Raw genomic sequence first — 16815 nt, 5'->3', positions numbered from 1 at the left:
CTCTGCTTTGTCCTTTTCTTCCGTGACAACCTAAGACGCAGAAGGTCACGAGGAGCTTGAGATTCAGTTTATTTTGAGTCCTGCTGGTGAAGGGTATGATGTGGGTGTATACGACGTTCTAAAAATAAAATGCTGAGGAACAAGTGGCGTGTGGAGGTTCGAATGCTCCCAGCCTGGGAGCCCGAAATGGGCTCTGGGGCTTCACAGACTCCCCAGTGGCTCTGCGGGTGGCAAGGCACCCCCTCACACCGCCCCTCCACACCGCTCCCTGCTTCCCCTTCCTGTCTTCCTCATCTCGACCTGGAGATGCTATCCGAGAGTGTCCGTGGTTCCGAAGGGCCGTACTTTAAAGCAGGTGATTCACAGCACAGGCCCCCCTCCGTGGCTGCTCTGGGGCATCGCTGTTCCCACTTACTAGGTGGCTCTTTTTCTGTATTCTCACTTAAGCTGATGATGCTGAGAACGTCTCCATGGGTAAAAAGAAGTGCATATTTTAGTAGAGAATAAGGTCAAGTCCTGAGTTAGCAAGTATTTCTGTTCCTTTTCTTAAAACTGTTTATGCTAGCTGGTCTCACGGTTACCACGGTAAATAGGAAAAGGTCCTTTCACATTTCATTGTGGCTAGCTTTTCTTTAATAGCACAACCCTTTGTTCAAAGTGACTGCAACAGTAATACGAAGTCTGTGACTACTCGTGTGAGGTCCTTCCATTATATTCTCTAGTAAACGAACAAGAAAATGGGATGTCTTATTTCAAGTAACTAGTATTTTCAAATCTCTTCAGTAATTTTATGACTTCCTCAGAAGACCTATACTTATTAGTTCAGTATTATTAATTCACTTGTCTAAAGAGCTCTTTGCCTTACTTTATATTGTACTTTTTTATACTTTCAAATTACGTATTAACCTGAGTTAATAAGAACTTTTTTCTTTGATTACTCTATGTGGTCTTCATTATGTAAATAAGCTTTTAAGAATGCTGATGGTAAAATACACTTCTCAAATGTCTGTATAAAGCTAGCTATGGTTCCTCCTTGTAAAACAGTCTCCTGTAGTTCACCTGATATTTCCTTTTTCTCTCTAGGGTTTGTTTTCCTTCTTTCTGCCTCTACAGCCCAGTGCTTGTGGGGTTAGCATTGTGTTCACCTAGGTGTCCTTTTAAGCGTTTTCTAACTAGTGACTTTTTGAGAGTGCATTTGCTTGTCTTATGACTGGCCCTTTTTTCTGATCCCCCTCTTTCATCGTCCTGCTGGTCCTAATATCTTTTATTTTTATTTTTATTTTTTTTCTAATATCTTTTAGGTAAAACACAAGCGACAGTAAAGAAAAGGGCACCAAAGTGAGAAGTAGGGTCGGTTCTGACTCCAGCTCTTCTAGAAGCTGAATATTTCTTTGCACATCAGTTTTCTCGCCTGTAGATGAGGAAGCTGATCTGGTGATCTGTAAACACCCTTAAATTCTCAAAATCAGTCATTATTTTATTTCTCTCTTTGATTTCTCTAATGCATCTCCCCCCCCAAAAAAGAGGGCTTTCTTCTCTTTCATCTTTTTCTTGAATTAATATATATGTTTCTAAGTATTGATACTAAAATAGAAGACATGTGAAGTAGTATTTCATTGAAGAGAAATAAATGACATTAGCAGTGTATCCTCAAGATCATCTCTGTCTTATGAAGAAATATGCATGAAGCAAAAAAAAAAAAAACTACAGCCAAGGTACAGAATATACAGTAAAATTTCAGCGAAGTTTTAGGAAAGAAAGGTCAGTAAGAAGAGGCAGTGTGGGATGCCTAGAGCAGTTGGTTAAGTACCTAAAGGATCTCAGCCTTAGAGCAGGAGTACATGTGGATGGGAGACATAGAGGCAGCCTGACCTTTTAGACAGGGTAGCAGGTGCAAAGATATCCACGTGGGACTGGGTATGGAAGGTGATGGCAGGGAGGCTTGTGCTGGGCAACATGAAAGATCTGGTTAGATGGGTAAGAGGGGGCTGGTCAGTAATCAGGGCCTGCACTTGAAGGGGAAGAGTCATGGTGAAGAGTAAGAAGTGTGTAAAAGACATTTGAAATTCCCAAGAATTAACCCAATAATTTTTCCCCTTTAGATTTTGAAATTACTTAGAAAAGTATAAGCACTATATGAAAGTAAGATAACCATATGTTTCCTACATCGTTCTGATAATTAGGCAGAAGCCAGTCTGACGCTAGTTTCTTTACACTGTCGGGTTGCTTTTGCCTTTTGCTCAGTGAACGGGGGAGCTTGGTCTGGCGAACCTCCCAGGCGGAACAGCCATACTTTCAATTGTCGGATGCTGGTAAAACCTTTACCTGATTCAGAAGAGGAAGGTCATGAAAACCAGGAAGCACATCAGAAATATGAAACTATGCAGTGCTTTGCTGTCTCTCAACCAAAGTCCATCAAAGAAGAAGGAGAAGGTAGGGGCCACATCTCTGGGATATGTTACATCATGTATTCCTGTGCTACTTCTTTCACACTTAATAATCTGAAATTAGAGGCCACACAAAGAAAAATGTAGAGGCAGTTTCTTGGTTCTTTTCACCTACTTAATAATTGAATTTATCACAAAAATTGTGAACTCTTTAAAACAGCACGATCCAGTAGAATTTGCTGTGATGATGGCAGTGTTACGTGTCTTCACAGCCAACACAGCCGCCACTAGTTACATGTGGCTACTGAGCATTTGAAATATCAATAATGCAGTTGGGGACCAAATTGTCTATTTTATTAAGTTTTCATTTAAGTAGCCCCATGTGGCCAGTAGCTACCCTGCTGGCGCACGTCCACTAGTGTTGAACCTCTCGGGGATCCTAGGCCCCTCTGAATGTCTACAGCAAGCTCCGAGCCACGCCCTAGAAAAACACACATGGTACAAATAACATCTTTCGTATACTTCCAAGGGATGAATGGATTTCATATGGTTTGTCTACGGACGCTGCGTCCAGGATAGGAGAGGATGGAGACGGGAGTGGGGATTGGGAGAAGGGTTCCAAACTGTAAGCTCATAGGCTCTTCCCTTTCAAGAGATGCTGGTGTAGTGTCCACCCGCTACGCCCTCCGAGCAAGCCACTCCACACCGCCGAGTGTCACTGTCTGTGACATGGGACAATGCTGAAGAGCGCGTTCTGCGTGTGTAGCAGAAGGGGAAGAGCCGAGAACCATCAGTCAGTGGAAACACTGTGGGCTTTGTAATCAGGCAGGCCAGGCCCTAAATCAGCCGCTTGCCAGCTCTGACTCTGGGCAGCCTTCTCGACCTCTGAACATCCGTGTACTCCCTTAACCAGTGAAGTCAACAATTCCAGTATCACAGCGTAATAAGGCTTAAGTGAACATGCCTGAACCATGGTTGGCATTCAATACTAGATATTTAATCCTCTTTTAAAAAAATATGTAAGTAATTTTTAATTTAAATGTTATTGGAAAGGAAGTTAATAGAACTGTCACAGATGATACATAGTTTTCAAAATGAAATTTTTACATAGATACGGAATGTCAAGCGATTTTATTCTCCTGTATGCAACAGAGTACGTGTTGCTAACACATCCATCTGTGATAATATTCTAAAGCCGTATTCTGCAGCTGAGCTGACTTATGATTTTGTGCTATATATTTATTTAAACAGCTTCGTACATTTAAAATCTGATTCCAAATGTTTCCACAGTGTAGCGTAAGAGTAGGGTTTCTGAGGCATGGTGCGCTCACATTCAAATCCTGGCTTCCCCAAAGTTTTGTGTGATGTTGGGCAAGTTACTGAAACTCCGTGCTTTGGATTCTCCTCTGTTAAATGGAGATAATGCTAGTACCTGCCTCATAGAGTTGTTAAGAGGATTAACTGAATCAGGAGCCTGTAAAGCAGCTGGAAGGGTGTCTGTCTCATAGTAAGTGCTCAAAAATTCAGCTTTTATTAATGTTGAGGACAAGGATTACATTTATTTTTGTGATACTCACTGTTACTGGATATATTTAAAGAACTTCTTTCCCGAATTTAAAGGTGAACAATCATAAATCAGCGGCATAAGATATGAAGAGACTTTTTAAATCGGCCTTTTCCCCAGCATGTTTGCAGTTGAAAGGGCGTGCAGTGTGCTCTGCATGCTACAAGATAAAACACATCCTCCCCGTTCTCCAGAAGTGAACACAGATACATAAAACAGTTGAAGTGGGGTAAGGAACAAATGCTTAGAGCTGTGTGAGAACCTAGCCATGGCCCAGACTCTGAACTTGGCACACACTGCATTTTCTAGGATTTGTTCTCCGAATCTGAGTCTAGACACTGTTTGTATACTTCATTTTAAATTGCATATTGCCACTGTAGGAGCGTTGACATGGTTGGGTAGCAGATATATCTAGTTTTCCTGTGTCTTGGTGAACCTAGAGCTCGAGGAGCAGGCCCTTGACAGAGTATCAGCATTTAGTTTTCATCATTTGTGTGCTTGCCTTATGCATTCAGCTGGCTGCTACCATCAGCCAGTTAATAAGAAAGGCTTCCACTCTTTTCCACCGCTGGGGACATGGTTGCAGGTGGTGGACTCTAGTGTGGTGGATGTGCTTTTATCACGTGTGTCGTGTGGTTTCAGCAGTTTATCCTCAGCTCCCCGAGCTCATCCGCCCCCGGCTGCTTCCCACTTCAGGGGAGGAGCGGAGGTACATAGTGTTTCGTCGCTCTCTCCCTTATTGATCTACGAGGTTGTGCTGTCAGAAATGCATTTGATCTTGTCTGAAACACTAAAAAAGCCTGATACGATAACCATCAATGTATGTGATTGAAGATTTGCAGTCCTGCCTGATTTGTGTGGCCAGAAGAGTCCCCATGAAGGAGAGACCAGTTCTTCCCTCATCAGAAAGTTTCACTACTCGCCAAGATCTCCAAGGTAAATTCTCTTGCCAGAGAAATCCTAGAATACCTCCATGTTCGTAAATGCAAGGAATGGGTCTAGAAAATGATGAAGAAGCTGGTAGTAGTGGCTGCTGCTGGGGCAGAAGCGTGGAGGAGCTGGAGACGGGGGCGGGGTGGGGGACACTTCTTTTCACTGTCTACCCTTTTGGTCCGTGCACTTGTGCTACCTATTCCAAATAAACAAATTTTTACCTTTTTAAGATGTACTTATTTCTGTAAAGAATAGATCAGTGCGTAGGTATAATGCTTGCTGTTATTTACTAGGCAAGATCACGTCCCTGGACACCAGCACCATGCGGGCAGCCATGAAGCCGGGCTGGGAGGACCTGGTGAGGAGGTGCATCCAGAAGTTCCACGCGCAGCACGAAGGGGAGTCTGTGTCTTATGCCAAGAGGCATCACCATGAAGGTAACCGTCTCTACGCGGTACTTTTCTTGAAGTTCATCTTGCTAAATTACTGCTTTTTTATGAGAGCTCTCTTGGAAACAGTGATTCCTGAATCCACCTCCGGGGACCTGGATCTGGTGACTCTTTGGGTTCATACGTACTTGGCATCGTCTTGCCCAGAATTGTCGCCATCTGAAGGGAAATTGAATAGGAGAACCTGTAAGGCTAAGAGTGTGATGAAGGAAATCGAACTGGGCATGATAATCTCACAAAGACAGATGAAAGGAAAGGGAAAGAGATCATTGTCTCTGATGCTATGGCTTCTAGATGTGTAAAACAACGTACTGAGGTCCCCTGTAATAGCAAAAGAAATACCATCTGAATCGTAAGGACACTGTGGAAATAAGAATGAAAGGAAATTTGCAGGAGCAGGTGAATTCCTGTTAGAGGCGCCAGTGGGATGCCAAGCCCTCCTTCCAGATGACGACCACTGAAGACCGCCCAGATGTTTCTCGAAAGAGATGAAGTGACTTGTCTGAGGTCGCACAGTTAGTCAATAGGACACCTGGAACTGAACCCAAGACTCAGCCCTCCTTGAGCACCTGCCCTTTGCCTGGTGTTGCCCCTCTTTCTGTGAGCCCCTTGATCGCCACAGCCCACCTAGGAAGTGGGCGTTTGACTCTTGTGCTGTCAGTGGGGAGCTGACACAGGTGACATGGCCTCAGAAGCCTTCGGTTAGAAAGTGTCAGCTCCTGGGACTTCCCTGGTGGCACAGTGGTTAAGACTCTACGCTCCCAATGCAGTGGGCCCAGGTTCGATCCCTGGTCAGGGAACTAGATCCCACATGCATGCCGCAACTAAGAGTTTGCATGCCACAACTAAGGAGCCCGTGTGCTGCAACTAAGGAGCCCATGGGCCGCAACTAAGCAGCCCACCTGCCACAACTAAGACCCAGTGCAACCAAATAAGTAAATAAATTTTTTTTTTTTTTTTTTTTTTAAAGTATCAGCTCCAGAGCTGGATCTGAGGCCCGTCCTGGCCATCACTTCACCACCGCGCTGCTCCCATGGTTCTTTCTGCAGCATCACTTTTTCTCAAGTACATTCTGGGTTTTTGTTAAGTTGGTGAGAACAAAGAAAAAATTCTTTTCTTTAGCAGGACTCCATGGGGGAGGGAGACACTTTTTTTTTTTTCCTGGTACGCGGGCCTCTCACTGTTGTGGCCTCTCCCATTGCGGAGCACAGGCTCCGGACGCGCAGGCTCAGCGGCCACGGCTCACGGGCCCAGCTGCTCCGCGGCATGTGGGATCTTCCTGGACCAGGGCACGAACCCGTGTCCCCTGCATCGGCAGGCGGACTCTCAACCACTGCGCCACCAGGGAAGCCCAGGGAGACACTTTATCCTTCTGGTCTTCTGACTCTCCTCTCGTGGACCCTGCATGTCCTGGCAGGGGCACTTGGTTATGGGCCTGGATTCTGTGGGGGCCACGCTGCCTGTGAGGGACAGGGGCCCTGTGCCTTATAACTCAGTTTGGCAAATCGTCTGCATTTTTGCAGAAGAAATTTGTAACTCATTACTGAAAATCAAGTTTTAGTTGGTCATCTTCCGTTTAACGTGCATCCATGACCTTGGCATTTACCAAGAGTGTTTGTATGTTTAAACTTTATGCTTTTAAGATTGATTATGAAAAAGTACAAGTCATGGTAAATGACCTCTCTCTCCATTCCCTTATTTTTCCCTCATCTTATTCATCCTGTTTATCTTCTTCATCCTTATTTCTTAGAAATAAATAGGCACATAATTCAACAGTTTGTGTCTTCCAGCATTTTTCTGTAAGTGGGAAAGAGTAAGAGGAAATAAAGATGCTACATTTGACAGAAATCAATAAGTAACCTGCCATTTCACTAGATCTGGTTTAAAATAAAAAGAATAGTAACAAAGAATATGAAATCTCCATCAGCAGCCGTGTTCAGTGTCCTTGGGCCCTGAGTAGCAATGTCCCACATTTAATCCTGTGGCTTCATGATTCCTTAGAAAAGGGTTTACCCAGATATACTAGGCACTATGCTAGGTTTAAACAGATGGGACCCACTGCAAGGAAACTCCGCAGTGTATAAAATACATTTCATCCAAATGTGTGAAATAGGTCAGATTGACGGTAATCATTTGCATTGAATAAAAATTTGCTGGAAGGCTTTGTTTACGTGGAGGAGCTTCCTGCATGCGTTCAGGGGCTTGCTGACACGAATCTACTCAGCAGAGGTGTTTGCTATAGACCAAATGGAGATGGAAAATCCTGAGGGATCACGGCCAAGGTCAGATAAAATTCTGAAATTATAAGCCATCGGAAATATGGGTCCTATTATAAAAATGGTATTTATGCCACCTTTTAGTGGCATACTTAGTGTACAAAGCAAGGTACGTGTATGTACAGTAATTCCTTTCCAGTACTGCCACTTCAGAGTAATCATGCAGCAGTTGGTGGCAGAAAGTAATACCTAAATACTGCATGTCCCTAAATACCTGGAACTGCAGGGGTGTTCGTCAGGGAAATTGCTCAAAGTGAAATTTTACCAAAAAATCTGAATCCACATTGTGTGTCAGCACCTACCTCTGTCTGACTGTCTGTCTGTCTGTCTGTCTCTCTCTCTCTCTTTCTCTCTCTGTCTCTCGTGGTAGTTTTGTGGAATGATGAATGTGCTTGGCCGCTTTGGGACTAACTAGTCAGCCCGCAAAGTTTGTGCTGAGGATTATGTGGTAGAAAATGGTAGTCTTCTTACAGTGGTTTAGATAAAGTGGTTTCGAAGGTAACTAAACTGTACGGCTCCTTGTCTTCTGAATTGAAGTGTTCTTTTTTAATATGCAGTATTTGACAGTTTTAAAATACAGTTGTTTTAAAGATAAATCTGAAACTCTAAGGAAAATTATTTTAACCTAGTGTTACATTTTCTGCTCTAGTCTTGAAAATGGAAACGCCTGACTCTTCATCCAGACATTAAACCAATTCCATGTCACTAAGATTTGTACTTTTATTATTTCAGTTTTCTATTTAGCCTTTTTTTCTCTGAAAGGATTCCTGTGATTGTTTATCTTTTACTTCCTGTTATCCTGACCGCAGAAATAATACTTCTTACACACCGAGAAACAGAATTGGGGAGTAGTAGTGTGAGATAATGGAGTAAACAGTACGTAACTTCAAGATGACTATTCGGAGAATATATTCAATGGCATAAGTTTTACTGTAACGTTTACTACTGTATTAGTTTGAAGAGAAATTAAAGGCAAATTGTACCCTGTAGAGGTATCATGTTTATGCATTGCATTGTTTCCTGACATTTTAGACAAATCACTGTAAAGCTTGTTTTGAGCTAATAAATTGTTTACACTCTGTTTTGCCACGATACTGAAGATTTTTAAAAGAACGTAGTTTAAGGGTCCAAGCTTCATTTGCGGGGGGGGGGGGAAGAAACAGTATATTGAATTTATCGGTACTTTGAATGAAAGATAAACGTGCTTTTAAAAATGTATAATGTCATGAAATATTACTTACAACTCTGTTTAACCTGCTGGTAGGAAAATAATACACTTAACGAAGTTTATTACTGTCATTATGTCTTGTCCGGCCCTCACCTTCTGATTTTGTTTCTAAACGTGCGTTCTGCTTCCTTGCTTGCCTGCAGTGCTGAGACAGGGATTGGCATTCAGTCAGATCTATCGTTTTTCCTTGTCCGACGGCACTCTCGTGGCTGCACAAACGAAGAGCAAGCTCATCCGTTCTCAGACTACTAACGAACCTCAGCTTGTGATATCTTTACATATGCTGCACAGGTAAGCCTTGTCCTGAGACACCACCTGCCCTTCCCAAGTCAGGAGGAAAGGTTCCAAAAGCAGGAAGTCATCCCAGAGCTTGTCAGGTTTGGTAGACATTTCTGTTGACCAACCCCAGGCGTGTAAAATATAAATTAAGTTAAAATTAAATTGTCATTAACTGTTGGCTAAAAGACAACTCCCAATAGTGAAATTCAAAGTAAGGCTACACTTTGAATTTTAGCCTTAATATTAGTGAATTTTATTTTATTTTATTTTATTTAGGCCGTGCCACGTGGCTTGTGGGATCTTAGTTCCCCAACCAGGGATCGAACCTGGGCCCTCGGCAGTGAGACCGTAGAGTCCTAACCACTGGACTGCCAGGGAATTCCCAGTACTAGTGAATCTTGACACCCAGCTGGAAGGACATAGACTAGCACTCACTTTGCTCTGACATGACTGACTGCCTGTTACATCAGAGAAGAAAATTGATCATTTCCCAGCAGTGATACATGCAGGGCAGGAATATAGAATGACTTCTGCTCCTGTGTGTTTAAATCTAAAACTTTCAAATATACATATACTTAGAAGGAATACTTTAGATTATTATTCTCAGGTTTAAATTAACTTTTTGACATTAGACTTTAAATTGAAGGGTAGTGAACATTTCCATAAAAAATAAAAGTAAGGAAACTTGAATGTTGATTTTAAAGTAAGCGTCATAACCATATAATTTCAGAGCACAAATTTAGGAAAATGATTGTATTTCAAGTTATGTAAATATTTACGTGTGTGCTATGTAAAACTTCATGAGGTGCTATCAGCAGATATCTAAAGTTGCTCTGGAGTTCTCTTTTGTTACATTTCTCAATTATTTTCTTATTGCGAATTAAAAAAATCAAGCAGCCCTGTTTGCCAACTGTTAATAAATCCGACCTCAAACTGAAACAATTTGAAAGTGATTACAGATGTGCCACATTTCACCCCCCTGACTGAAAGCTGGTGTTTGACAATTTGTGAAACCTGTTTTGTTTGGATTTGTGAACACGCTTGGTAACTCACGAGTGACTGCCAAGCTGTAAATTAAAGCTCATAGGGCTTGGAAAATCATCCAGCTCAGCAAACCTGCTTTGAGACCAGGAGCGGAGTAGGGTTGCCTGCGAGTTGGGGAATGAGATCACAGACTCGGGACGATCTGCAGTTCCTTCCGTGTGGCTGAGAGGCTGTTGCTTTGCCTTCCAGGGGGACCCAGGCGGGGGATCTGTTAGACAGGTAATCTAATTCTAAACAGTTTTGGTAACTTTATTGGCTCTAAAACTTGCAAAGTTTCGAAGAGTTAGGGGCAAGTTTTTTTCCCTCTTAGTTTACTCTTCATCTTGAGCCAAGTAGCACACATCATGCTCCAGGCTCACAGATGGGTCTGTTGTTAGGAATCGTAATCTGGCAGATAATTGAAGGCAGCTATACTTGTTTGGGTCGTTTCTTTCAGACAGTACAAGCTCTCAGTTATTCGTGATAACGTACCGTTTAATGAGAAAGGTATGTTATGTAATTGGAAGCCCGCTAATGTCCTGTCTAGCAACTATGCTTTCAGTATGGTAGTAGTCAAATTTAAACACAACTTCCTCTGTAGAACCACAGACGTCTTAATGAGTGGACTGAAAAACACCCCTCTTGGTCCAAAGCACTGCGTGTTCATTCTTGCCCGTAATTGCAGATTGTTTCATCAAAGTATTATCCTTTCCTTCCATGTCGTTCGTTCTTTTAAAGAAATGAGGCGATCTCATTTTCGAAAATTAATAACAACTTGCTCAGTATCTTCCCCTTTATCTTATATTTCTTTCCTCACCCTACAGAGAGCAGAATGTGTGTGTAATGAATCCGGATCTGACTGGACAAGCGATGGGGAAGCCATTGAATCCAATTAGCTCTAGCAGCCCTGCCCATCAGGCCATGTGCAGTGGGAACCCAGGTCAGGACATGACCCTAAGTAGCAATATAAATTTCCCCATGAACGGCCCGAAGGAACAAATGGGCATGCCCATGGGCAGGTTTGGTGGTTCCGGGGGAATGAACCACGTGTCGAGCATGCAGGCAACCACTCCTCAGGGTAGTAACTATGCACTCAAAATGAACAGCCCCTCACAAAGCAGCCCGGGCCTGAATCCAGGACAGCCCAGCTCCATGCTCTCACCGAGGCATCGCATGAGCCCTGGGGTGGCCGGAAGCCCTCGAATCCCCCCCAGTCAGTTTTCCCCCGCAGGAAACTTGCATTCCCCCGTGGGAGTTTGCAGCAGCACAGGAAATAGCCATAGCTACACCAACAGTTCCCTCAACGCGCTGCAGGCCCTCAGCGAGGGGCACGGAGTCTCACTGGGGTCGTCGCTGGCTTCACCGGACCTCAAAATGGGCAACTTGCAAAACTCCCCGGTGAATATGAATCCTCCCCCGCTCAGCAAGATGGGAAGCTTAGACTCCAAAGACTGTTTCGGACTTTACGGGGAGCCCTCGGAAGGTCCAGCCGGGCCAGCAGAGAGCAGCTGCCACCCGGGGGAGCAGAAAGATGCCAGCGAGGCCGGCCTGCCCCAGGCCGGGAGCGGCGAGAGGCCTGACGGGCAGGGCAGACTGCATGACGGCAAGGGGCAGACCAAACTCCTGCAGCTGCTAACCACCAAATCCGACCAGATGGAGCCTTCGCCCTTGCCTGGCGCTCTGTCGGACACCAACAAGGACTCCACAGGCAGCTTGCCTGGCTCTGGGTCGACGCACGGAACCTCGCTCAAGGAGAAGCATAAGATTTTGCACAGACTCCTGCAGGACAGCAGTTCCCCCGTGGACTTGGCGAAGCTGACAGCGGAAGCCACAGGCAAAGAGCTGAACCAGGAGGCCAGCAGCACAGCTCCTGGGTCCGAGGTGACTATTAAGCAGGAGCCAGTGAGCCCCAAGAAGAAAGAGAATGCACTGCTTCGCTACCTGCTCGATAAGGATGATACTAAAGATATCGGTTTACCAGAAATCACCCCCAAACTGGAGCGACTGGACAGTAAGACAGACCCTGCCAGTAACACGAAATTAATCACTATGAAAACTGAGAAGGAGGAGATGAGCTTTGAGCCCAGTGACCAGGTAAGGTTTGTCATGTGTCCCCCCAAGTGTGCTGATCCACAGCCATCAGGGATTTCTCCACAGGGGCCTTCTGAGGCCTCGGGTGACTGGATAAAAATAAGTCTTCTCCTTTGTTCTTGCCTTGAAACAGAGTTAATTCTCACTGAGGCCGCGTGTTCCAAACACTCTGTCTAGCAAAGAGTGACGTCGCTATAGAGCTGACTTTTATCTTGTAAAGGGTCGAGTGGTGATATTTCAGGCTTTGCAGGCCACACACTGTCTGCCACAGCTATTTAGTTCCACCCCTGGCTTGCAAACACAGCCCTAGACACTACACAGGAACAAACGAGCGTGCTGTGTTTCAGTCAAACTGATATTTGAATTTTATACAATTTTTGCGTGTCACAAGATCCTCTTCTTCTTTTGATTTTTTTTTTCAATTATTAGAAAATGTAAGTCCATTCTTAGTGCATGGGCCATACAAAAACAGGTGGTGGGCAGGATTTAGCCCGCAGGCCAGCTGGGGTTTGCTGACCCCTGTTATTAGAACATACCTAAATTGGAGATAATCATTTCCTCAAAAGTGGGCTTTGTCAGGACAGACTTAATTATTTTTTACTCACCTTTCCCTTTTTAAGAGCAGAGTCTGACTGGTTTTCAGACTCAGTGAAGATCATTCTACCTCTCTTTATTCTCAATCATGACTTCTGCTTAACGCTAAAGAATTTCTTAGACCATCGGCATAGAAAGTATTTAAGGGGAAATGGAGAGTAGAGGGGAGGTAAAGTTGGCCTTGATGTTGGTAGAGCGGAACCATCAAATATAAGTGCAAAACTGAAATAATAGGTTGCGTTATCTGTTGTTCTTACGTGAAAAATTAATTTCCTGAGAAAATCAAGGATAGCTAAAGTGATATTCAGAGTCATTCTTGATGACTCTCTGAGGTAGTGACATCACAGAGGGAAAATGCAAACTGTTTAAAATTTTCCTATTTAAAAAAAAAATGATTTATTGCTGACAATAATGACTTGGCATAAAGGGTTTTCTGGGGAATCAACGACCGGTGGGGTAAAGATCCAGGACTTCATGAACCATGCCATCCCTGAGCGCCGCCGTAAGTCGTGATGGGTTAAGAAGTGCAGAAGCTGCGCAGACCTCTCTACTGAAAATGGTTCACTGATATGGCCTTGAAACTTGTTTTACAAGTGGACATTTTAGGTGTCGCTGTCTTCAGGGACAAGGTGTGCATGGGGAGACGAGAGAGGAGCACCCCTGGCCGTCACCTTGAACCTCCCGGGTGGAGGCTGACCCAGCAGCAGCTCTGGGGTGGAGAGCACAGGCTGGGGGCGGGTGCCGAGGCCAAGCACAGCCGGCCTCCTTCCAGGTCCTGAGCACGCAGCTTCCTGTCTGTCTTTCACTTTGATGTCTGGACAGCTGGTACCATTCCCTGTGCCCTTCGTGAGGGAAACAGCGTAATTGTGTAAACACCTTTGGTGAGGATGAATCCTTAAACTTAGGTGTTAGTCCTGAGTTCTCTACACCAGCCACTCTGTGATGCTGTAAGATCATTGCATGGGGGGACCCGGGGGCTCAGGGGAAAGTTAATAACAATATCTTGGATAAAGTGTAGTGTAAAAGCATATTGACAGCTGTAGATGTTTTAATCTTTTGAGGTTTACTAGATTAGAATACGCAGGGCTAGTGGCAGCTCAGAGTGGCAGGCAGAGATACTGTCACTCAGGTCTCTTGACACATGCTAGAGGGCAAGATGGTGACTCATGAGGTCCCCCTTGGCTTAGTGGCTAAGTGGCCGGTCCCCTGCTCCATAAACAGAATTTATTTCTATCCCAGGCCTGAGGCCCTAGGGACTTAGAGGGTCAGGGAAGGAGGGCGCTGTTTGGCATTTCTGTATTTACCTATGTGATTACACTAACTTCATACAAGAAACTGACAAAGAAGAAGTTCTGTTTGTTTTTTTAAAGTCCTTGAGTCACTTGCAGGTTTCTAATTGGTATTTAAAAGAATGTTTTTTCTGATCAACATTATCTTACTTTGGGAACTTAAAGCACAGAGTGTTATCAGCACAAACCTGTCATTTTGGGTGGACACACACACACACACACACACACACACACACTCACACTCACACTCACCCTCACCCATACACACAGTATTTTTTTCTTAATGAAACCCAGTTCCTGGTTTTACCCTCCATCTATTCCCATTTTAAAACTCCACCAAAAAAATAGTGCTTCAGAGCAATTTTAACATCAAAAACATTGCAGCTTGAAAAGAAAGGTTACCACAGGAAGTATGCATTACCTAAATTTAGATCAAAGTTAGAATGACTGACTTTAAGAAGAAAAAAAAAACAGGGATTCTTTCACTTCCCACACTCCTTCACTTTTCCCAAATACAGGTTGATTGTATCTCCTACTGACTTCTGTACAAATTTATCAAAGGTTTTTCTTTCACTTCAGGGGAACACAACACATTTTTATTCAGTAAGTTAAACTGTTAGCGAGCCTGAATTGCACAGTTGACTGTCTTGTTATTTTGACTCAGAAAAGAGCCATTATCCGAGTGTGTGTTTAACCTATCACTAACTTATTAAGGGCAGGAAGTACTTCGATGGTGCCATTATACCTAAAATAGCATTCTTCACTTGGTAGAGTATTTAAACAACATTTGTTTCTACAGTGTTTCATAACCAACAGGAAACAATGACAGAAAAATTTCCGATATGTTCACTGACTTTTAAGTTATATACTTGTTTACACAATGGAGCATGTGTAAATGATACTAACTAAATGGTACTCTTTTGCTCTTTCTTAATGCTGCTGGGCCACTTATGATGAGGGTTTAGAAATAGTCTATAAAGAATTTCTTCTTGTTATTTGGCTCCATTAGAAAAGCAAACCATATTTTAAACTCTTAGTGTCCTGAAAATTTCCCTCCAACTGTGGTAGAATTGTGTTGCCATTTTTTAAAGCAATTTTATGTTAGGCAAATGTGGTGAAATAACAGTTTGTAAAAAAATTTTTGAAACACTGTTTTGTAGTTTATTAGAACACATGTATTAAAATACATGTGTTCTTTATATTTCCTTCAGAAAACAAATTGATTTGACACATGAAAAATTCATAAAACCAGAAAAAAATGCAGAAATCAAGTCCAATTTTCATTTTGTAGAACTTTTACAAAAATCTTTCTGACTCATTTTCTGCCTGAAATAGTTTAAACCAACTCTTCAAATTGATGTGGCTAATTTGAGCATTCGAAGAGATGCCTAAGCAAAACTTCAAAGTATCTTGGCAAAGCGTTTTCAAGGAAGGCATTAATCTTTTTGTTTTGTGAAGAAATCATGCCTGAGAAAGGAACTAGATAGGAACTAGAAGAACTTTTGATGAGAATGAAAACTTACTTAGGGGGCAGAAATGTTTGATCAGAAACTTCATGTGATCAAGTGCACCCCTTCCAGGACTTACATGACTACAGAAGAAAATGCCCGTAGTCGTCAAATTTTATTCCTAGGCAGCCAAAGGTGTAGAGATATTCTCCTTGAAAAAGAACATTTCAAGTAAAGTTGAGACAGTTAGATTAATTTAAATGCATACTCCAAATACTGACAAGAAATAAACACAAGCAAAGCAATATTACCTCTAGTGGGGAAATTTTCATAATGCGTTTTTCTGATGGTAAGCTGAATGAATTCATATACTATAGTGTCCATAGTTAAGGGTCTCCAAAGAACCAGTTCCTTCTGAATATAGCGCCAAGAAGTCCCTGCATGACTTTCTTAAGACAAATAAGTGTTTTAGTTACTTGTCAAAGCTAGACTGAAACACAGTTGAATTTGATCAGCTCTTAGAAATGGCAAAGATTAAAATTAGAAAATCAGTTTTAATATATGCTTTTTAAAAATAAAAATCAAGGAAAATCATGGATTTTAAATTATGTAATTATTTGAAATAAAGAATCAATAAATAGGTTTAAACCGTCCAAATATATTGTTTGATATAGCTATGTATATATAGAGAGAGATTAACCTTAGACTTATTTTAAACTCATCATATTCGACACAAGAGTAGATCACAAAGGAAGAATCATGAATCCTATCATTAGAACTCTTTGAAACTATGATGGTTATTTTTCTATTCAAGATGGTTTAAAGTATCATTTTATTTGTGTGAAAAGAATAAAGGTAAAAAGGAAAGGTGAGAGTCTGGACCCAGACTATTAATCTATATTGTAAAAGCTTTCTTTTACACATGTCTGTGATTGGGAGCAAATACAAGAGCATCCATTGAGGAAAACAATATACTTTATTTTTATTATCGTTTATATGAACCTATTTATTTGGGCCGTCTCTCATTCAAGGCATCTGCAAAGCTTTCTCAAGAAGTAGCTTATTGGGCTTCCCTGGTGGCGCAGTGGTTGAGAGTCCACCTGCCGATGCAGGGGACACGGGTTCGTGCCCCGGTCTGGGAGGATCCCACATGCCGCGGAGCGGCTGGGCCCGTGAGCCATGGCCGCTGAGCCTGCGCGTCCAGAGCCTGTGCTCTGCAGCGGGAGAGGCCACAACAGTGAGAGGCCCACGTAG

General features: G+C 42.9%; 1 protein-coding gene across 11 annotated transcripts in view; it reads left to right on the top strand.

Moving 5' to 3' along the window:
- Window positions 1-16815, top strand: part of NCOA2 (nuclear receptor coactivator 2) — a 272322-nt gene that overhangs the window by 215787 nt on the left and 39720 nt on the right. For all 11 annotated transcript variants that reach the window (XM_060287026.1, XM_060287028.1, XM_030859594.2 and 8 more), the window contains 5 exons: window positions 2245-2433; window positions 4786-4887; window positions 5178-5321; window positions 8981-9128; window positions 10964-12233. In XM_060287026.1, the coding sequence (XP_060143009.1) occupies window positions 2245-2433; window positions 4786-4887; window positions 5178-5321; window positions 8981-9128; window positions 10964-12233 (1853 nt within the window). The remainder of the gene's footprint in view (window positions 1-2244; window positions 2434-4785; window positions 4888-5177; window positions 5322-8980; window positions 9129-10963; window positions 12234-16815) is intronic.

Source organism: Globicephala melas, chromosome 17 (assembly GCF_963455315.2).
Source record: "Globicephala melas chromosome 17, mGloMel1.2, whole genome shotgun sequence".
NCBI lineage: Eukaryota > Metazoa > Chordata > Mammalia > Artiodactyla > Delphinidae > Globicephala > Globicephala melas.
The sequence above is the reverse complement of the archived record's forward strand: the minus strand, read 5'-3'. Positions and strand labels throughout refer to the sequence as shown.